This window comes from Calidris pugnax, unplaced genomic scaffold (genome assembly GCF_001431845.1).
Source record: "Calidris pugnax isolate Ruff unplaced genomic scaffold, ASM143184v1 scaffold8, whole genome shotgun sequence".
Lineage (NCBI taxonomy): Eukaryota > Metazoa > Chordata > Aves > Charadriiformes > Scolopacidae > Calidris > Calidris pugnax.
This window is the reverse complement of record NW_015090830.1, coordinates 4,642,411-4,664,327: the sequence shown is the minus strand read 5'-3', so window position 1 is coordinate 4,664,327 and position 21,917 is coordinate 4,642,411. Positions and strand designations below refer to the sequence as shown.

Below are 21,917 nucleotides of genomic sequence, written 5' to 3'. Positions count from 1 at the left end.
CCTGTTCAGCTTTCTGATGGAAGATGGAGGACATATCCAGTAACGTGCTACGTTCATCCAAGGCTGCAGCAAACGCCTTCCATTCTTGCTCCAACTGACTAGCAATCTGTTTTATTTGCTGTGAAGCATAATGGCCAGACTCGACCAGGCGATTCGCTACTGACATGATGCGGTTTATGTTTACATACACATTCTGTGGAGAAGAAGGGAAAATTTAGTGGAAGTTAGCAGACCACTTAAATACAGAGGTATACTTCTATAAAATTCTGCTTTATTACAGTACTGCTTAATAGACTGGTTTTACTTGCCAAGTTTGTGCATACCTAACTTTGGAATCTAGGTGTGTAATGTGACAGCCTATCTGTATTATTGACAAGGGAAAAGAACAACTTGAAATGACCAGAGAGTGTCAAGCTGAAGACCCATTATTACAATGAAAAGGAAAAGCTAGCCATATTTTGTAACAGCTTCAAGAATGTTTACAGACGTTCAAGTCAACAAGACATTCAGAGACACATAATATAGGAAAATCAACGTATAATTAGTAAGCACTTGATCTATCCATGGTACACATGCATGTAACATAATTCTACAAATCTTTACATCAACTTCTGAAAGTATTTCTACTTTTTAAGTAACAAAATACAGAACTTTGTTCTAAGGACTCCAACAGTTTTAGATTTTATTTTCCTGCAACTATACTGCCTGAGAGCTAGCATTTGAAAACCAGACAAATAAGGTCAGTTGTTGACCTGCAGGTCAACAGGATTGAGAATAAAACCACCTGGGCTCCCATGCCCTTGACCACTGCCCTGTGGAGCCATGTAGTCACGCTTGAGACTTTCCAGGCCACCCTGGCAGCATTCCTGGTGCTCACATGGAAGAGCGGCAGGGCCAATAGCCTGAAGGCTGGACAAGCTTTGGCAGTCTTTCCACAACGTCCCAAATTCAAGCTCCCAGCAAGCAGCAAACTTTCATAGAGAATGAGTCAGGTTGGCAGGTTGGGGTCTCTGCTCCCTGCAGAAGCAAGTATCCCATTATTGTCATTCGCCTCTTCTTCTTGGTGCTCCTGTGTGTCTCACACTCAGATGGCACAAATTCTTTGATAGCTCCCAGCTCCTCATCAGCCATGAGGTCTGTGAACATATTCTGTAGCTGCAAATCTTTAGATGGAGCAGAAACCTTCCTCCTAGTGCCAGAAGCCATTATCTTCCAATCTTCATCATCATGGGAGTCTCCACTTCCTGAACAGACAGACACAGACTCTACCTGACCCTCATCCCTTTAGTACACTTGGTAGTTTGGGATCTTGAAGCAGCAGAGTGCTGGAAAAGATCTGGTCAATCTCCTTCTCATTATCTCTGATGCTGTGCAGGCTGCTGACCTCCTCCTGCAGCTCCTTTACTTTGTGACACAGATCCTTAATAACTGCACGCCTCCTGTGGGCAAGGAAACCACCTCATGCTGCCCCAGCCTTGGCAAGAGGCCACGGGCATTCCCTGCAGCCCTGGACCTGCAGAGCTATGTCCTCCTTCTGGAGCTCCCTCTTGACATTACAAGGAACAGTCAGTCCAGCAGTAGCTGGAGACTGCCCTGGGGTGCACCACCACCATTGCTGAGGACACGGATACTGTTCTGAGCAGAGTTGCTGGCCCTTTCTGCATGAACTACAGCACAAACTGCTGCGTCTGTTGGCTACTTCTGTGAGTTGCACTTGTTCTTGTCTATATCCTAAAAATTTACACGTGGAGCCAAACTGCCAAACACTATCACACAGAACAGCTGGGAAGAAAACAACAAACACTATTCAAATCTCAACATGCTGCAGTGAAATATTTTTCCCTCTTGCCCACACAGAGCCTCCTGGAATGCCAGCACTCAGGGAATGCCATGGGGCAGTCAGCTACCTGTCCACAGCACCATCGTAACCTTCCCTGATCAAGGGTTGACAAACCAAGCACAATGAGCCAGGGGGACGGAACTGACTACAACAAGCCTCAGTAAAGGCCACAGATCAACAAGTGACAGAAGAACAAAACCTGAAACTGCTGGAAAACTACATGGTTATATTACTGTTGAGAGATGTGATAGGCAGCCTGTGCCAAAATCTGACTATGCCCCTGTCAGTAAGAGAGGTCAGAGGAGAACGCTGGCACATGGACACCCAACACCACATAGATGCTGAGCACCTGAGGTGGAACCATCACCTGCTGGCATCAAGCCACAGCCCAGAGCCTGAGACTAACTGGCTGGAGCTAGCGTTGCAGTTCCTCCAGGCTTCAGTGTGCTGACTCATCTGAGAGGTAACTGGCACGGGGCTCTATTAATTGTAATATTCACATACGCAAGCAGGAGCATACCTGACACAGCCTACACCAGCTGGGCTGCTTAATAAACTGAGCACAGCCGTGTCACGTTGGCTGGCTTGCCTTCCTACACAATAATACCTTTTCATTTTTTAGGTTACCACGCATGCATATGCTCTCCTCTTAAACACAGCCAAAAAACTGGAAGAGGACAGAACTGCCATTTCCAACAAATTTTAAAAGACTGGAGAGCATTTAGGCCTGTTAAGGTGTATATAGCATAAACATGAGACTGCTAAATGAATCCAGAAAGCCATTACATGGTCTTTTCAGTGGTGTGAAAAAAAACAGTGACAAAAGAGAAAAGAACAAAGGCTATATTAGACTGCCATTTGAACTGTTTATCACAATAAAGGAATTTTGGAAATTCTGGAATGTCAGTTAGATATGAACGACAGGGCACCATAAATGTGAAGTTAAACAAATAAAAACTGAGCTGTGGTTAAAATGCATTAATTTTCCCATGGCAATCTGGCTTCACAAGCGTGGAAGAATACCCCCTGTAGGAGTATGAATATGAATTAATATACTGAGAGCTGAACAATTTCCAAGCTATGTATACCACATTCCTTTCCTCTAAAAAAAAAAAAAAAAAAAAAAAAATCAAAACTTTTCCCCCAACACGCTATCCAGTTTAAATCCATCCAGGTTCTTGAAAGAATTTGCAAGAAAAAAATGAACTGCAAATTCTGGGAGTATATGCATTGTGTAGAATTTCTTCAGGCCAATAGAAGACATCTACAAGAAACTGAGAATTCCTACAGAAAAATAGGGAAGCTTTTAGATCCACACCTCACTCCAAAAAGTCTGGAACACAACCTATTTACTCCCACTTCCCTTCCCCTAAAAAAAAAAAAAAAAAATAAAAATCTCAACCTTCTTCCCCCCAACTATCATATCCCTCCCTACCTGATGTATGTACTAAAGGGTTAAGTTTCAGTATTTTAGAAAGCAACAACTCAAAAGAGACAGATTTAGTTAAGGAAGAAAAGAATCTCAAATAGAAACTCACTACAATTGGAGTGTCTTTAACTGACCCTTGAAGGTTAACAAACTTTGTTCAATTTTCTAAAAGGACAGGCAGGTCCACTGTCATTATTATATGAAAAATGCATATTTGTTGCGCTGGTGAGAAGCACTGTTCCAAGTACCTCATGGTGCTCATTCCCCAGGGACTGACGTCTTACTTATTGCATGGATTTACAACCTGGTTTTAGTTAAAGAAGCAATAGCTATCAGGTAATAACTATTAAAGACTTATTCAGCTATCTCATTTACATCATGTGAATCTGCATGAAACATCTGCAGCTTCTAAATGTGTATCAGCTATCTAAAAAGTGAAAGGCTAAAGTGATACTGCATTTCTTTTATTGTGTTACACATGGCTATTGTAACAAAACTAAGAAGGGAACAATTCAAGTTACTGCATTACAGTATGTTTAGTAAGTACATGAATGTACTTAGTACGGTCATTTTCTCTCACAATGCCCTTTAGCTAGAAGCTGAAAAGACACCTTACAATATCTGGAAAGCTCCTAATTGCAGAATTATTCCCTAAAGGGAGTACATCTAAAAAGTATTGCTCAGCAAGGCAACACAGATTAGTAGCCTAACACAAGCTGTAGTGCACTGTGTCATTCTTTGGTGTGTGCCTGAAAGGCCAGTACACAGGGGAAAATATAGGTGACAGCCTGCCAGCTTAACTGAATTTCTATCACATCCGATACAAAATAGAACTGGCAGATGCCCTGAAGGCTCTATTTTATTTCCTGGTTTTTCCAGACCCATTTAGAAAATGTTTATTTAGCTCTGAGATTTCAAACAGTAGCTTTCTGACACAGAGACTGTTTAATTAGCATTCAGTTATAAACAACCACCCCAGTAACATGGTCCATAAGCATCATAACTGGTACCTCTATACAGACTGTAGCGAGTTTGAACTCTTTGCCTGTGATGAAAGTATTTTAGCAATGGAATTTCCAGATTATCTGCCACTTTACATACAAATGGCCATCAAGACAAGGTGTAGTATTAATGTATGAAATAACATCTGCTTTAATGATTTAAGTGTTTTCTAACATCTCTTCTATTCTCGCTCTTGCAGCAACAGTAAAATTCTCCATTTGGGAATCCAAACTTCAAAGATGAGGGCTGCAGAACAACTAAAGGTATCACCTGATCTCTTCCCTTGAAAAAAAAATGAAGTCAGCAACATCCAGACTACAATTAAGGAAAGCGTTTAACCTGTTCTTCAACTACAAGGATCCTCAAAATATTCTCAGGTAACTATTTAACCATTGCTATCAGCATCAGAATGAGCACAAATTTCACTCTAGCATTTTCATGGTGGACCTGGGGAATCTTACAGCAAGACTATATAGTCCAATACCACCACCACCACCTTGCCTCTCTTACTTTTCATTTATGTTCACTTTTTCATAATAAATGACTGGCCCAAAAACCAGGGGAAGCTGAACCTTGGCTAAAACTGAAATGAGAACATCCACCAGAGACTATTATGCATGGATCATTAAGTTATATTTTCAGCACAGGAAGGACATGGACCTGTTTGAACAGGGCCAGAGAAGGGCCATGAAGACGACTGGAGGGCTGGAGCATTTCTGCTATGAAAACAGGCTGAGAGAGTTGGGGTTGTTCAGCCTGGAAAAGAAAAGGCTCCAGGGAGACCTTATAGCGGCCTTTCACTACCTAAAGGGGAGGTGGGGTGGGACTCTTTATCAGAAAGTGTAGTAATAGGATGAGGGGTAACGGTTCTAAACTGAAAGAGGGGAGATTTAGATTAGATATCAAGAAGAAATTCATTACTGTGAAGGTAGTGAGGCACTGGAACAGGTTGCCCAGAGAAGCTGTGGATGCCCCATCCCTGGAGGTGTTCAAGGCCAGGCTGGATGGGGCTTTGAGCAACGTGCTCTAGTGGGAGGTGTCCCTGCCCAGGGCAGGGAGATTGGAATTCAATGATCTTTAAGGTCCCTTCCAACACAAACCATTCTATGATTTTTACTGAAAGCCCTGCCTGAATGATCCATTAGTTTAAAAAAAAAAAAACAAACAAACAAACACCAAAAAGCACTGATATTCCCTGCTCACTTACTACTGTTCACCATTCTGCACAAAGGCTTTAGTAAAAAATCTGCATTTCAAAGCAATCTGAGAAACATACAATTCACAACCTGTGGTCTTGTTCTCATTTGCTGAGATCTCAGAGGACCCAGGGCAGTCTAGAATTCGCACGGTGCTTAAGCCTAACTCAAGGGACAACTCTGTATGGTTACAAAAATATATATTTAAAATAAAAAGAATCTCAAGAGTGAAATATATCTGTAGTACAAAGGAAGCAAAAAAGTCATACTAGCTGTCAGCTAATCTGATTTTACCTCACCTGACCTTCTTTAATGTTTTCATTTGTACCAGTCCCTGTGGCTGGATCTGAGCAAGCCAAGTCAAGTAAGTTATCTTTATAACCTTTAACTCTTTAACACAGTGAGATTCAAGCCTTGTGTTAAAACTTTTATGTTAAGCTCTCAAATATCTCACCAGTGCTCATCTCTGGCACTCTCTTTCTGGATGACATTATTTGATTACTACCTTAATACCGTGGTCTAGTTTATGCAAACAGCCTGTTCTGAAAACACTACTAATCAGTTTAGCAATATGCTTACAACTGACACAGGACTTTTTGGATTATGGCTAATAAACACAGATTCTACTGATGGCTCTTTCAGCCTCAAGACAAGAAATAGTCATAGCACACTCCTTTAATCGTAGCCAGACTCAGCTTTCTCCAAGGAAAGTTTCCTTTTGCCTGCATCATTTTCCAATCATTTTGACCCTCATCTGTGCAGTGAGGGGCACAGTTAAGCCATAATGAAAGCAAGGCCATTTGGTTTAGCAAGAAGAGTAGGAGAAAATATTCAAGTAGATAACATCATCATCCTCCTCTATATTTCACATGACTGCTTTTGTTTCCCTTGTGTCCCAGAAGGTGTGTGGAAAATGGCAGGAAAAAAAGAGTGGACAGACACAGAATCAGTCTCTCCCACTCTTGCATGCCAGTATCACTAATTGTATGATCCTGGGTACTTTGTTTTTGCAGTTCAAGAACTCAACAGACAATTTTTGTATTTGCAACTCCTATGAAACCTTATTGCTAAGTTTTTCCCTTAAAAGGTACTAAAAACTTGTTCTGAGAAGTGAAGCATTGGTTTAGTTATCCAAAGAGGAATTTCAAGCTGAAACTGAGTAGTGTTTAACTGAAATAAATCTCAGGACTTGACAACAGCAATTTACTGTTGCTGAAAGCAGGCCTTTTAAATGGTACTGAAAAAAACCAACCTCATCATCAGAGAAGAACCATTGTGATTATTTTATTTTTCTCCAGTTAGGGAACAAGGGATCTAACTGCCCTATAAAGACACAGCCTTGACATTTATCAGTGCACAGCCCCTTGAATTCAGCATTAGCAGGTCACATACCTACAGGTATCTTTCAGCCAGCAGCCTTTCTAGCCACTTCAACCTGTGTGTTAAGCAATGGTAAATGAACAGATGTCCATCTTCAATGTGCATCACTGCACCTACCCAGCTTCTCTCTGGGACAGTTTCATTACACTAAGAATGAGCCTGTCTATTAAGCTTAAGGCTTCCATGAACTTATTACTGTTACCTTGAAGTGCAACCACATACTGAATACGCAAGATTTCTAGACATATCACTTGCTACTGAAACTGCTGAAAGTACAATAAAATCTCCTCCCCCAACATATTCTTCACCTTTTTGTTTTACAACATTGGTTTAAACTTCCAACTACTTTGTGCAGCAATACTGAAAATCAGATTTTAAAAACAGCAGGAAGGAATTACAAGGGAAAAAAAGAAATATTCAGCAAATTCTCTTTGTCCTTGATGTAACCGACTCCTGCTCATGACAGGAACTAAGTAGCTTTCACAATGGTGGCTCATTTTCAAACTGGAAGACCAGATTAAAATTTTGGCATCTCATCCAAAGACTGTTGCTCTCTCTCACCCAACTTTGGCATAAGCAGCTGCAGAAGTTGCCCTCCTGCACCTCTTAGAAAGCCAAGTTGCTGTTTGGGAAGTAAGGGGAGATGGCAGAGCCAGCTATTGACAGAGGGTAGCACCTGCTGTGAAGGGAGCATGTGCCCTGCAGCAACCACAATGTGTTGGGAAAAGCAGCTGCAACACCAATTATCAGGGTTAAGCTGTGAGCAAGTGCAAGAGGTTGCATTTAGCTGTTTGGGCAGCACTTGTCCTTTGGACAACCCTTTCCCACCTACAGCGAGCGTAAGGAAACTGTTTGGGAAGCAAGATCTATTAGGGTCCAATCAGGGCCACAATGAAAAGCTTTCAAAATCTCCTGCATATAATAAACCTAATACATAGTTGCCACTCTTCCTTCCTCTACCCTTTTGATTGGATAAATTTGCATGGTTGTAGATGGGTTAAAAGTTAAATTCTATGTCTAGTGTTAGAGCCTTCACCTACCACATGTTAAATTAACTCTAGAGTTACACTGACAGGAACAGTGAACAAATAGTAGCTCATCAAACACAGGGTGTGAAGAGTGGTCAGGAAGAAGCTGAACATCCTTGCAGGAGTTAAGATCACCCAACATTTTTCCAGTTAAAAGCTCGTGAAAAATAAGGCCTGCTGAAATTCCATCACTTCACATAATTTGTGTCACATTCATTTTAATCTTTCCCCCTAATCTGCATGTAAGGCGTCTGCCATTTAACCAAATAAAACCCAGCAAAACTGAATGCTGCTTAAATCAAAACCAGTGATTGATTGTTTTGAGTTTGTATTTTCCTATTCTGTGACACAGAAGCAATTTTTGGGTGGGGGGCTACAGTACGGAAACATACCAAAAAAAGCTGCAGCTTGTTTTTCCCCTCTTGAATATCTGGACTGGTTAATTTGCTCCAAATTTAAGCTGCTCCTTGCATGCTTCAAGAAATCATTGTATAGACTGAGAAAAACATCCTCTGTAATTAACGCATTTGACTACTACAGGCAAAACAGAAATTAACAGCAAAAGACTAACATTAAAAAAAGAGTAGGAGGGATTATGCTACATTGCTCAAGTTCTTCCTACTGTTGATAGCATCTGAACAGTATGGAAGTAGGAAAAAAAAAGTACTCCATTTGAAGAAAAGAGGGCAACAGTGACTAATACCAGGACAGGTTGACAGAATAAGAATTTAACCTTTAGAATACAAGCCTAAAATTGCCTGGAATGCCATCCAAAATTACTAAGTTCCAAAAGTCGTCTCATGTCAATGATGCCTACTGTGCTTCTGTGAGTTTCTTCCTACTCTACTTCATATGCAGAGCAATGAGCAACAACAAGGTAGTCCATAAAAGAGCAATTCCCTGTGCCCGTGGAGTGAACCTATACCTTCAAACCTAAAGGTCAAAGTTCCATCTACATATGATGTTATATAACTTAATTACAGCGTTCCACAGCATTTGCTTTACTCTTTTCAAAAAGTTCATATTGATTTTTATTTTTTTTAAACTTTTGCAAACGTGGCTGACTTGCAAAAGAAGAAAAAATACCTTCTCTACTCATGCCTTCTATTGCCTTAACTCTACCTATATCATACACAAGAACTGCCTTACTAGTCCTTCCATTATAGTTCAGCAAGACGCATAGCCTATGTAAGTTTACTTTGCTACTCTCTCCACGATTAGTAGTCTTGACCTACAAAAACACCCTCTTGCAGGAGTTGATCATTTTGTCCATACTTTTATTCAATCCCCATCCTTGGGCTGCCAAGGATGTTAATTTCTAACAAGACTGGTAGTGTTCTTCCTTCATTGAGCTTCATTGAGCTAACAGCCAGGGACTGGATTTAGGCCCAGACTTCCAGAGTTATTTAAACACCTCCAATCCTCCTAGTGAAAAGGACCTAAAATGTACTTGATAATTTAGCCCCTGTGTTCAAGCAGGAATCCATGAAACAGAAAATAAACAGCTTTCACTCACTGCAAGTTAAAATCCAAATTTTTAATTGCAGCCTACTGATAGCTCATCCAAAGATGATATTTGACAAAAAGTTTTTTAGCTCCATTCTACTGTGCCAGAAATAAGAAGTGTGTCTTCTTAGAAGTATGGAAAATGATTACACCAGGCTCAGCTGTTGATCACTACTATTCAGAATTTTTTGTCTGAGTGGCAATCTATTCAGAAGATCCTGAAAGCTATTTCTTTCCATATGGTGCACTAAATTTTGTATTACATGAGAGTCTCTGAAATTTACTGCAAGACTCAAAGCAGTACTCAAACATGTCCCAGTAGAAGTCTGGATGCTTATATTTGAGAACTGCTGAGGTTGTGTTGAATACTGCCACTGGTCAAAACAATTTTGTTGCTTGATCAAAGTACCTCTGTACTTGGCTATCCTTTATTTTCCTCCTTTGTGTTTTATAATTTCACTGCTCAAATACAAATTTGCATTTCTTGTAACAGAATGAATTATTTACGTGTATGATTTATGAATTCTACCTTAACATAGAGCAAATAGGCAATGTGCCAGTGCTGTGGAGTGAGGCTTGTTCTTACCATACAGTTCATGGCAAAGTGATTGTGCTGTGTCTGAAGCTCCATCGCGTGGGGGTGACTGGTTCCAATCTCTGTGTAGCTGTTCAGAAACAGACCTTTGTTGTGTGTGATCCAGTCAAACATCTATAAGAAAATATTGAGAGAAAAAGAAAAATCACTGACCTGTTATGTCAGAAACCTCACTGTAATGTGAGAAATCCATGAACACAGAAAACAGAAAGAGTTTAAGGTCACGAAAATTAACACTGATGCTCTTTCTATTTTAAGTTACCATACATTTTAACCAAATCATTGCTGAAAACTCACTTTTTGGACCAGCTGAGGCTCTTAAATCTTTACTACAGGTGTTTATCTCAACAAGCTACAGTAAAGTCATAATCATAAAGTCATATACTTCATTACTACAAAGAAGTCATAGTAAACAAACAGGCTTGGAGCACAGCCCTGAGTTACCAAGCTTATATGTTCTCTAGTGTTAGCATTTCATGATGTCAGCAGCTTAGCAATTTTGAATGAAAATGGCAGCTCATGGAAATTAAATATAAATTCATTCTTGCTGATCAAGTACTTCATCAACAAGTTTAATATTTTTAGTGCATAACTTCACAGCAGATTTGAAAACAACTTTACTATTGCTAAACAAATAAAACTATACTTAAGCACAGAGTTACACATTATCTTCTTCCAGGTGAGTTTAAGGATGACCTTTAAGTATGTTTGGTTTGGTTTTTTGGCCAAAAAAAAAAAAAGTATTCTAATATTCAATCAAATTTTAGAAAAGACCTCCCTTGAATATGATCATCAACAGAGGTACATAGCTATGTAAACACTGGCACTGGAAGACAACGTTTTCAAAGCCAAAGCAACAGAGCGAAAAGCTAAGTTTTACACCCCCATCCCCACCTCCCCTGCAGTGGTCTTGAAATCTTTACCATAGCTCCACTCAAAAGACCCATATACTCTCTGGATAAGCTGAAAAAGATTCTTCAGAAAAAGAATGGTAGCAATAAACAGTAAGTACTCATTTAAAGATCTTTTAACATATGCTGGCTAAAAGAGCAGTATTATCAAATCCATTATTCCACCCATTTGACAAATCAAATTATAAGTAGACCACAATACAGTAAGGACTGTAAACAAAAGTTTTAAGAGCTTAGACAACCGAGACAGCTGATCACATACTCCTAAAGTTTTCCGTTTCTTATCTAGACTACAGCGAAGATGTGTTAGAACATTATTAAAATTAGACACTGGTCCTGCTTGTGACTGCCTTTCTCTAGGCAGTCTGACTTTGCTACATTCAGATACCCACAGGGCAATTCCCATCAGACTCCCTCCCACTTCTCCCCTTTTTTTGTCTTCTCCTGTTCCTGAACAGAACCTAGAAAAGACAGATAGGAGCTTATGCAGCCACACGGCAGGACAGAGATCAACCTCACAGGCTCAAGTATTTCACAAGCAGTTTCTTAAACCCAAGTTAAATAGGAAAATTTTAGATGAATAAATGAAGGACATATCTTTCAATACCATGTGAGCATCATCAAAATATATTTTGTTGATGCTGTAATAAAGAATAATTAATGCTATAATTAAGTGGCTGAAAGGTTGCTAAAAAGCATTTCAGGCTTGAAAGAGCAATACTAGACTAACAGTTTGTTTTTTTCCAAATTATTTTATGACTCTAAATTAACTTGACCAGATTCTTTTTCAACTCTTTGTATGTCTCCACTATTTTCAGTTATACTCATTCAGTAAATGCTTACTTTAAATGGTACTTAAAAAAAAAAAAAATTTCCTTTTTAAACATGGCAGAAAACATTAAGAGTAATGTAAAGAAAGTCCCAGAGCTGAAGTGATCGGGAGAAGGGAAAGTACAGAGGAAGACAACAGAGGAAGAAGAACAAAGGAAAAGTGTTATATACGGTTGCTCTGTTTTTACTCTTCCTCATGCATGTGCTTATGACCACTGCTAGAGAGCAGGATACCAGTTTAACACAGTCTGGTCTCACCCAGTTCAGGCATTCTGACACAAAATATTTTAAGAAATCTGAAAAAAACCATACTTACCACTTGACTGCATAGCCTTGTTACTTTTCCCAGAGAAAAACTCCCCACCCTTCCTTAAAGCTATTTGTTCCACGGTAACAGGTTAATAATAAGTGATTGCAAAATCACTCTATATGAAAACAGATCTTCTTTAAGCTCATCTATAAGTGCACTGCCTGACATATTCCCTTTTCAAATTCCATGACAGTCATGGGCTTTCTCATTTGAAGGGACTGGTTAGCCCGAAACATTCTGAGATCACTCAGTTCCCTGTTAATGACATATGCACTGTCAAAAGAGATACATCAGTTTTTAGCCTGGGACTTTAAATCCTGCATCAATGAAGTAGTTCCCCATGTCAGCCTCTTCAGACTTTGTCAACTGCCTGTCACTCAGATCCCAAAAGCTGCTCAACAGGAGACCAATGTAGTCCTTAGTCATCTGTATTTATAAAGTATGCAGCGTTCATCTTCAGTTGATGCATGCAAATGCATCTGCCTGGAACAAAATCTTACCAATGCAAAAGCTTTAAAGTCACTATCGCTTAAAATTTTCTTTGGTGAGAGCTACCTGTGTTCTTTACAGCTTAGAATTACTTAGCAGCTTAGAATTACTAACCCTTTGCTCCAGAAGATGAAGGGTCACTCTCAATCAAGAAATCCTTTATTTCTCATTAAAAGGCTAGTGATTAACTCTAAAGACAAAATTACAATTCACAGTTACCCTTGGTACTTCTTTCGAGTCTGTCAAGCTTTGTTTCCATCAATGGCAGACCCATTTGTACTCCCCTCCCCTGTCCCTTACCTTTTCAGCATCCTGCTCAAACAGCCTGAGCTGAAAACATTGGTCCAATTTCAATTTCCGCACATGCCACATCTGATGCAGATGCTGCCGTGTTGAGTGCAGCCTGTCCAGCATGGTGGATACTTTGGGTAAAAGGTTCTGTAAGTCTGCATTCCCTGACCCAGAGTTCTTTTTGGGGAAGCTATCACTGCTCTGTATCCGCTGAAGCAGCTTTTGTCCTTCCACATCAAGGTCCTCGATAGGGGCCTTAATGACTTTCTTTTTCAATTGTGAATGCTCCTCTATCATATTGCGAGCACCTTCCAGGTCCTGAGGCATTTCCTTTTTTGACAATATATCTTGCAGTTCCTCCAGTCTGGACAGCATATGGGTTGCATTGCTAATGTAGTCCTCAAAGGCAACTCTGATTTCTATCCACTCCTCATGGTTGTACTCCAAACAGCCATCAAATTCTGGGGTTAGCTGAGAAGGATCAACTACTTTGGTAAGGCCTTCAAGAGACACCATATTTGTCTAAAAAATAAAAATGAAAATAAAAAATGCTGTTACTGAAATGAATTTGAGTTTTTCTTTCAAGTTTTTGTTTTTCTAAGAGTTAATCATTTTGCTCACGAAGTGAAAACTTTTCTCATACACTTCTTTTCAAATATCAGTTCTGATCAGTCTCCTGTCTTGCAGGTATTTCCCCAAATGAGAGAAATATTTTATTTTTCTTACCTCACTAAACTTAAGGAGAAAACAGCAAGCACTCTTTTGAGTACTGTTCTGATTAAGTTTTGACTTTGTGTACTGTAAGGCAGCAGGAAGATAACAGCAAGGTTCAGTTGTCTGCTCTCCTCTGCACAGGACACCGGAGGTGTCACAATTATCACAATGTAGATCAAGACAACAAAGAGATGAAACCTAACTTTTTACCATCAGGGGTAAACCCCAATTCCATCTCTCTCACACTCAGTAAAAGAACATAAATGACAACATCCACAATTACCTAGCCTAAATACATGAAGAAAACCACATTCTCTCTAGTACCACTGGTCTAATGTACCTCTCTTCTCATCTGGAACATTATTTATCTGAGAGTTTAAGGTGCTGATTCAGTAGTGAGCACACTTAAAACCATGAAATAAATGTAAATTTGTATACATAGGTGAAATTACCTCAAACTCAAACTTAGAGCTGCCAAAGTTAGTCCTCTGTTTCTGCCAGAAATTGTCTGGCTTGATTATCAGTGCAACATGAATACAACATGGAAAGGATTCCTGTAAAATCTTCAGCAGAGGCTTTATGGAGTCCCATTTTGATCCACGCATATCTACAATGACGGTGAATCCTCGTTTACATACTTCCTCACTGCAGAAGAAAGAAGAAAAGGTTATCAAGCAAGAGTTACAGCTTCAAACACAGCACTCTACTGCACCACACTGCTGAATGAATGGGGTCTCCTCAGCTAAACGTCATGCCCTAGGGTCACACTGTTGACCAGCTGACATGCACAGCAGATCTCATGAACCTCTCAGGAAGTTTCACTCCGCTGCCAAACTCCTTGTGGGTGATAGCTTTACACCTGTTGCTGATTTTATTATCTACCTTTATCTCCTCTTTCATTTTCATTGTTTATGTTCATGATGATTCATCTTCCAGTCTTGTTTCTCCTTCACCTTACACACCCATTAAACACACCATTTACTGAAGCAGCAATATGCAATTTATTTACAATAGACTCTTCAGAGCACACAAACACACACTGTACTGATGACAATATTTATGCCTTTCTAATACCTGAGGCAATCCACTAAAAGACAGAAGATGGCATACTGTTCTTACCTACCATTTCCGCAATTTTTTTAAGATGTTCCTGATCTAATCCCATATTATCAGAGAGTTAAAGAGTATTAGTCTGTAGAGGGGAAAAAAAACCCACCTCTATCGACAATTCCCTCTGTAACAGGATTGATTTGTGGATAGTTAATGGCTAAGAAAGCATTTTATAGCTGTGAAGAAAACCGCATCAACCTGTTTCTACAATATTTGAGCTCAATTTTGCTGTCCAGAAGTTGACAGACCTTACACCCAGGTTCTATGGCAACTGTTCTGAGAATGGCAGATCTAATTTCTTTTCATCAATACCTTTTGTACCCTTAGTGCTTCCAGCTGATCAAAAGCAGTAATCACCACCAACAAGAGAAACTTTGATTTTGTTCCAGCAGAATTTGCTACATAACCTTGATAATGTGGAAAGGGAAAATATTTCAAAACCAACACGTCATAGCCAATGGACTATCAAAAGGGGCCAAATGTCCATTGTTTCAGTACATGAATCATTTTCAGGGATGTGATTTATGTAAATGCAGTTCTGGAGTTCATGTGGTGAGGTTTTCAGAGTGCCCAAGAAGTAGGAAAACTTCACTGGTAACTTCACACAGCCCCATTAGTGGCCACACTATAGAAAGATCAGTTAAGATTGACACAGGAGAGAAGAATTGCTGCTGAAAGAAGTGGTAATACAGGTTCCTTATAAAAGGATTTTTTTTAAGTTGGTTAAAAAAAAAAAAGAAAAAAAGCACCTTTAAAAAAAAAAAAAAAGGAGTTCATCAAGATAAACGTTGTCTGTCCCACTTGCCCAACAGTGGACAGCCAAAAATGGCAATGGTACCAGGAAAACACATTAAAATGGAATAGTTTGGAATACATGTAGGCTACAACATACAATTTTCTGACCATGGCCAAAATGTTTTCTAACAGTCTCACAGGATTAAAGGACAAAAACAACTACTGCTTTAGAGATACACTCATTATTGAAAGGCTATTTTGTGAGTGCTGCTCAGCCCATCCCTATCCTACCACACAAACTGAGCATTGCATGAGGAGAGCTTGCCACTAATTCACATGAGGCATAGATCTACTGGGGTGTACAAAGCAGCCCCTCATCATGTGATACAATGCAGACGTGTCCTCCTGTCATGTGGCCCCATCATCTGACAAAAGATTAATCCCTTTTGGCCAAGGATCACAAAAATTGTTTTCGGAGTGAGACAAGGTTATCTGTTAGGTAAATCTGAACTACACTAATTTCTGGTACAGTCAACATTGATGACTTAATTTTAGCAATATTTTTAAATTAGACAAATTGTTAAATTAGTAACATTGTGAGACTGAATCGCCGTGTTTACACGTCTTGCCAAACAACTGATACCTCTGAATCTTCAGCTACATAAGAGTAACAGTACTGCAATAACTAACAGACTAAAAGTCCAGGGCTATTTGTACCAACAGGGACTACTTAATCAGCAAGAATTGCATGGTGAGTCCTTAAAACATGACTTGTATGAAAATGAGTCTTTCTTTTAATAAAGCTCCCTTTATTCTTAACACTTTGTCACACTTAAAGATATATAAAACCTGCACTAACTTACTTTTTATTTTAAATCTATTAATGCTAAACGAACATACACCTTTTGCTCGAGGATCACTGTATTGCCAGAAAATGTCTTGGTCATATTTTGATGCATATTTATTTACTAACTTCTCTAGTAACTTGAGGCGCTAGAGGGGCTAGAATACACCTCAAACATTCAAAAGTGAAGCCAAACTATTTCAGAAGTAAAACTCTCAAATCTTCTTCCTGTTGCCCTTCCTCTGCCTCCCCTAAATCCCCCGTTAACTTTAAAAAAAAATAATTAGTAGTACTAAGCACTCCTACACTTCAATGTAAAATAAAGACTAGAATAATTGAATTACCAACAATTGCTCTTAAGGAAGGTAAAACACACTCAATCAGATGCCTTGAAGTTATGTTTACGAAAGCACTTTTATCAATCTGAGGCAGACAAGTGATTACATCAGGCTCAAAAAAGACTGCCTTTAAATTAACACATTACAGAAATATAGAAGATACTGCATTCAGAGATGTTGTCCAAAGCATTTTTTTCAACTGGAATGGCAATTGCTCCATGAGGTCATAGGCAAACATATTCAAGCACAGTCAGTGTTGCTCCAGTTTGCACAAAATGCTGTCAGATTCTGAGGTGTACCTAAAGTCAGGATCTTATGATTATTTTTGTCCCCAATTCAGTTACTACTAGGAAAAAAGTTCTACGTGAACAAACTTTTTTACATCTATATGTACAACTATGTGTATATGTGTGTGTGTATATGTACACACAAACTAGCACTGGATTTGACTTCTGCCAATTTATTTAAATAGCACATTGTAATTAATAATTTAAATTGGTGACAATACAATTATTTCAGTACTTACCCTCATCTGTCCACAGGTTTATCTGAGACCTGTACAAGCAATTTTACATATTTTTCTCCTGATTATTCCTGTGCTATATCAATACACGAACTTACCAAATACAAATAACAGGAGTTTTGTGCTGACCTCAGTCTGCCCAAGGCACACTGTGAGTGATGACCTGCATGTTTCTAATTATTGATGTACTGAAAGCCTTTGAGCTGCATTTGCAGTCTTCAACACAGTGACAGGAATATAACATGGCTGTACCATTTCCAAGACACAAACTACTTAACAGCTAAAGCACACCAGCCATTCTGCCAACAGCCTTCCTTCTACAAGGCAGAGTAATTATTTAGGTCATTTTCAGAAAAGCAGTTTGAAAACAGTAACGGACAAAACATGCTAAGAATTTGCTCATTTTCTTAACCTGTTCAGTCTTCTAGCTTGTGGGTGTACTGTAACATAATCCATTTATTTCGCTTTATAGCTTCAGAGCTTATCAAGAGATCATCACTTACCTAGGAATACACGCTAGGTATGAAATTAGTCTTCTAAGATCTTCTTGCCGTATTCTATCATGATTACTACGAGCTGGAAAGGTTAGAATGGGACCTCCACGCTTATCTCTGCCACCTGAAAAATTAAAAATGTTAAAAAAAAATCCACAGCATAACACCATTCTTGTCTGGAGAACTAGTCTCGAGAATATTTTTGGAAAACTTAAGTTTCACGAATATCCACTTAAAAAAAAAGACATGATGTTCAAGCTAAATGCCAACACTGCCATTTAGAAACCAGCTTAAAAATGAATTTCAGGAGTTTCAATTAGCATATTGTCACAATTCCTGCAATGAGGATGTATCTGTCAAGAAAACTGAAACAAAGAATAACCATAGCATTACCCATCCACGTTACAGTCACAGTCAAGTTTGACTGACAGCGTGACACCGCCAGCAGTGGTGCTTTGATATGTATTTAACTTTGAATCAGCAATTGTACAGATTAAATTTAAATATAGCTATGCTACTCTGTAGGCAAGTATTTAGAGGATACTTAGCATTAACTTCATTACTAGCAGAGAGTTTAGGTGTATAGTATTTCACACCCAATGCATATACTAGATGAGTAGGTAGATACTCTTTAAGCAATTTATTTATCTTTTACCCTGCTCTGAGGTGCGATTTCTGAATTGTCAGTTTATAGTTTTTAATTTTGTCAGCAGTGCTGCAAATTCTGAATCCACCCAATACATAAGGCAAAAATCTGACTTTGAGTGGTTCCATTTAAATGTATTCGTCTTGTTCAGTTGCACAGACTTACTGTAGTTGAACATTAAAATGCAATTTCAAATCCAACCTCTTGCTAGTGATAACATCACTAAATGCTAAATTTAAGTCAGTAGGCTGTCTTTACCAACACTTGTGTAATAGCACAGACACATTCTTACAAGCTAAACTTCACATATACGTGCTCAACCACAGATGTGTGGACTGTTTTCTCCTGTCCCATGGAAACGCAGAAAAACACTGTCCTCTCTCCTGAATGATTTCTCATTGTAAATTAGCTTTTCATTGTAAATCCACGTTACTTAACAAAGTTTTAAAAAACCTTTGAAAGGAAGGCCAAAAGCAAATGAATAGAACCAGTCCCTCAAAAATTCATCACTATCCTCTCCAACACAGTCTGCGTGTGCTTGCTAGAGACACGAAGCCCAGCTGCCAAGGTCTCCGGGGATTGTCTGCATTGGACACGTTCCCTGTGAGGCACTGCATGAAACTCAGAAGATGCATAAGCAGCTTTGAGTTTCTGTTGAGCTGCAATGCCAGTAACATAAACTTATAAGGAAATTCATATTCTTATCTTCCATGACCCTCTTGAGCAGAAGACGAGACTAAAAACAAGTCGGTTGTCTCATTCTAATGGAGAGAGGCAAGTCTACTCTTGACCATCCTGACCCACTTTAAGGATTTTTACACAACAAGTGACAGGATGAAAACAGGACAGAAGCCCCAAGAGAGAAGAAGGATAAATTACAAGACTGGGAGTCCAATAGCCCAGGACTCCACTCTGCTCCAGAGTGATCCCCGGGCTCCAAAGCTACAAAACTTAGCAGAAAGCTTGCTGCAGCTCTTAATGCTCTCCTCAGCCACCAGCTTCAAATCTAAAAAAACAATTTAGGTTTCAACTAGTAAACACTACTAATTCCAACCCCACAAAAAATCAGGAGTTAACAGAGAAGAACATATGTTGAATCATCTTTAACACTCTCCAAACGTCTTAAACAAATGCCGTGTTACACGCAGTCACCTCAGATCAGTCCTCCAGGTCTTTCCCACATCAGCAACTCCTGTAACATAAGATTTTCCAACATACTAGAGGAAGGAAACCCATATTCTTTGTGTCATTTTGGATACCACTTCCGTTGGCTCCCAGCACCACATACACCACAGAGAAACCCTATTTTTAAAGTATGGTGCATAAATTTCTGATAAACCATATCCTGAAATTTTTGTATGTTGAAGACAAAATCTCTTGCATAAATTTCACGTATAGATAAGTAATGAAGAAATTAATACAGCCTTGATGTTTGGTGGAAATAATTTCACTACCCAGTCTTAACTCAGATACCAAAACTGTAAATATTAAGCAAAAAAAAGTCCTTAAGGCCTGTTTTTTATATCAGCTTTGTGATGAAAAGCTTTCTTAGGCTTCTTCCAATAAGTAACTCCCATTTCCTTTGTTCCTCATGCTCCTGTGTCATACACAAACGGGAACGTTAAAAGCAACAATGCATGAGGCATCAGGTGGGAATTTCCTGTCTCTCAGTCATCTTTAACCAGCTCAACCCACTATTTGCCTTGGTTTAACAAAACTATATTAAGCTACTACTTTCATCAGTGAGACTTCTGTTTTTACCCTTTCCTTTTATGCTAAACCTCCACCAAGATATTCTCTCTGTGTATTCCAAGATGTGTCACGTGAGTAGCTGATCAACTCACGAGTCACCCAACATGAATCACTTCTGTCTAGTGCACATCACTAATAACAGTCTTGTCAATGGTCCAAAATACCTAACAGGCTGAGCAGTGCAGTTTTTCCAGGAAATGCCTTTTTACCTAGTCTCAAAGTACTTAGGTAAAGCTAAACGGTGGTGAAAAGCAGGACAAGTTATCAAGTGCTGTTTTTCATATGAAGCCAAGAAAATTGCACCTTGAAGAAAATACTTCTCTTTATACAAGTATGCATGGAGATGTAAGAGTATCTGTACTTCAACAGACTTCAACTTTAACTGAACAAAAAAAATCGCATCCGAGATTCCATCCATACTTCATGGCTATTTCATTGGCAATTTTAGAAAAACAACTCAGGATGCACAGTGAAGCTGCACCCGAGCATTTGCATTCTACACATCAAGTTATTTTTTTACTTTGGCCAATGCAAGATAAAGCAGTCTAGAACATCAGACTGGTTTCATGAAGGACAAGTACTTCCCATTCAGAATTTATTCCAGAATCAATATGTACAGACAACAGAATTCAGGCTAGCTTGGTGAGCTTTGGGACTGAAGTTATCAGTCTACACAGAACAAGATATATTTCACAATACTTCACAGAAGTATTTGTTCATCTGCACTTCCTTGCCTCCTGCCCTAGAAAAAAAATACACGCTTCAAGATCTTTTTCAGGTTTGAATTCTCAGAGACTACATCTCTCCTTCTCGCTCCGACTGCCTTCCCAATCATTAACTTCACTGTTCTTTAGCAATTTGAGCATCACAGCTACACTAACATATTTTAAGATATGCAAGGAGCACGCAGACTTTAAACAAGTCCAGATGACCTGTCTACACCATATTCCTCATTTATACATTGTTTGTTGCACAGAATTTAGTTCTAAATTCACCTTTTAATTATTTTTTTTAAACTCCTGTGGCTGGTGCTACAGATAATAAAGGTGAAGAGAAAGAATTCTCATCCATCTAAATACATCTTCAGATATGCTAAATTATGAAATGTCTACTAATTTTTTTCATTTAAAAAAACCACACCATTAACAGCTCAATAAAGGGGCTTAAACTGGATTGTGGTGGTGGAGCAGAAAACAAAAGTGAATCACCTCAGATCTGTGATTTGTGGCAGAGGAAAAGCAACTACTGAAATAGTTTTTTTAAAAGTGATGAAGTACTCAGACTGTACAATGAAAAAGAAATTATGTTGAGTAGATATGTTAATTATACCCACTTGAAAACAAATGAAAGGAGTAAATGAAAAGCAAAGGCTGAAAAAAAAAGCAATTTAGAATTACAGCCTAACTCTGGCTAGCACAAATTGAAGAGGTAGAAAACTCTCATAAATTCAGTTCTGTGACAACATAGTACATTTGGGATAAAAATAGTACCTCAGTGGGAGGTATCTGTTATCAAGGGCTTTTACTTGATTAAAACTCCAAGATTTCTGATTGTATCAAAACATCATCTCATGAATGGCTTAGGAGATACCTATGGTAGAAATAGTCTGGTGCTGGAATCAGGAGCAATAATGCAGGTAGAAAGGCTGCAGTGGGATCCCAAAAGCGTGGTGGAGCTGAGATCTCAGAATTTCCAGCAACTCCTTCAGCGATGACTCCATATTCAAACTTCTCATAGAACGACAGAATAATCACAGAATAGCCCAGGCTGGAAGTGCCCTTGAAAGACTATCTGGTCCTACATTTCATGGGAAAGGGAGACTGAATGAGATTACCTAGCACCCTGTCCAATCATATCTTGAAAACCTTCAGGGATGAGGACTGCACCATGTCCCTGAGGAAGTTGTTCCCATGGATGACAGTTATCACTATAAAAAATTTTCTTTTATAGAAT

General features: G+C 39.0%; 1 protein-coding gene across 4 annotated transcripts in view; it reads right to left on the bottom strand.

Moving 5' to 3' along the window:
- Positions 1-21,917, bottom strand: part of TRIO (trio Rho guanine nucleotide exchange factor) — a 259,879-nt gene that overhangs the window by 157,745 nt on the left and 80,217 nt on the right. For all 4 annotated transcript variants that reach the window (XR_001411877.1, XM_014940886.1, XM_014940885.1 and 1 more), the window contains exons 3-7: positions 17,576-17,690; positions 13,975-14,167; positions 12,818-13,330; positions 9,968-10,090; positions 2-193 (exon numbers count right to left, since the gene is read on the bottom strand). Coding sequence is in view for 3 of the 4 variants with exons in the window: in XM_014940886.1 (XP_014796372.1) it covers positions 2-193; positions 9,968-10,090; positions 12,818-13,330; positions 13,975-14,167; positions 17,576-17,690 (1,136 nt within the window). In the remaining variant the exon portion in view is untranslated. The remainder of the gene's footprint in view (position 1; positions 194-9,967; positions 10,091-12,817; positions 13,331-13,974; positions 14,168-17,575; positions 17,691-21,917) is intronic.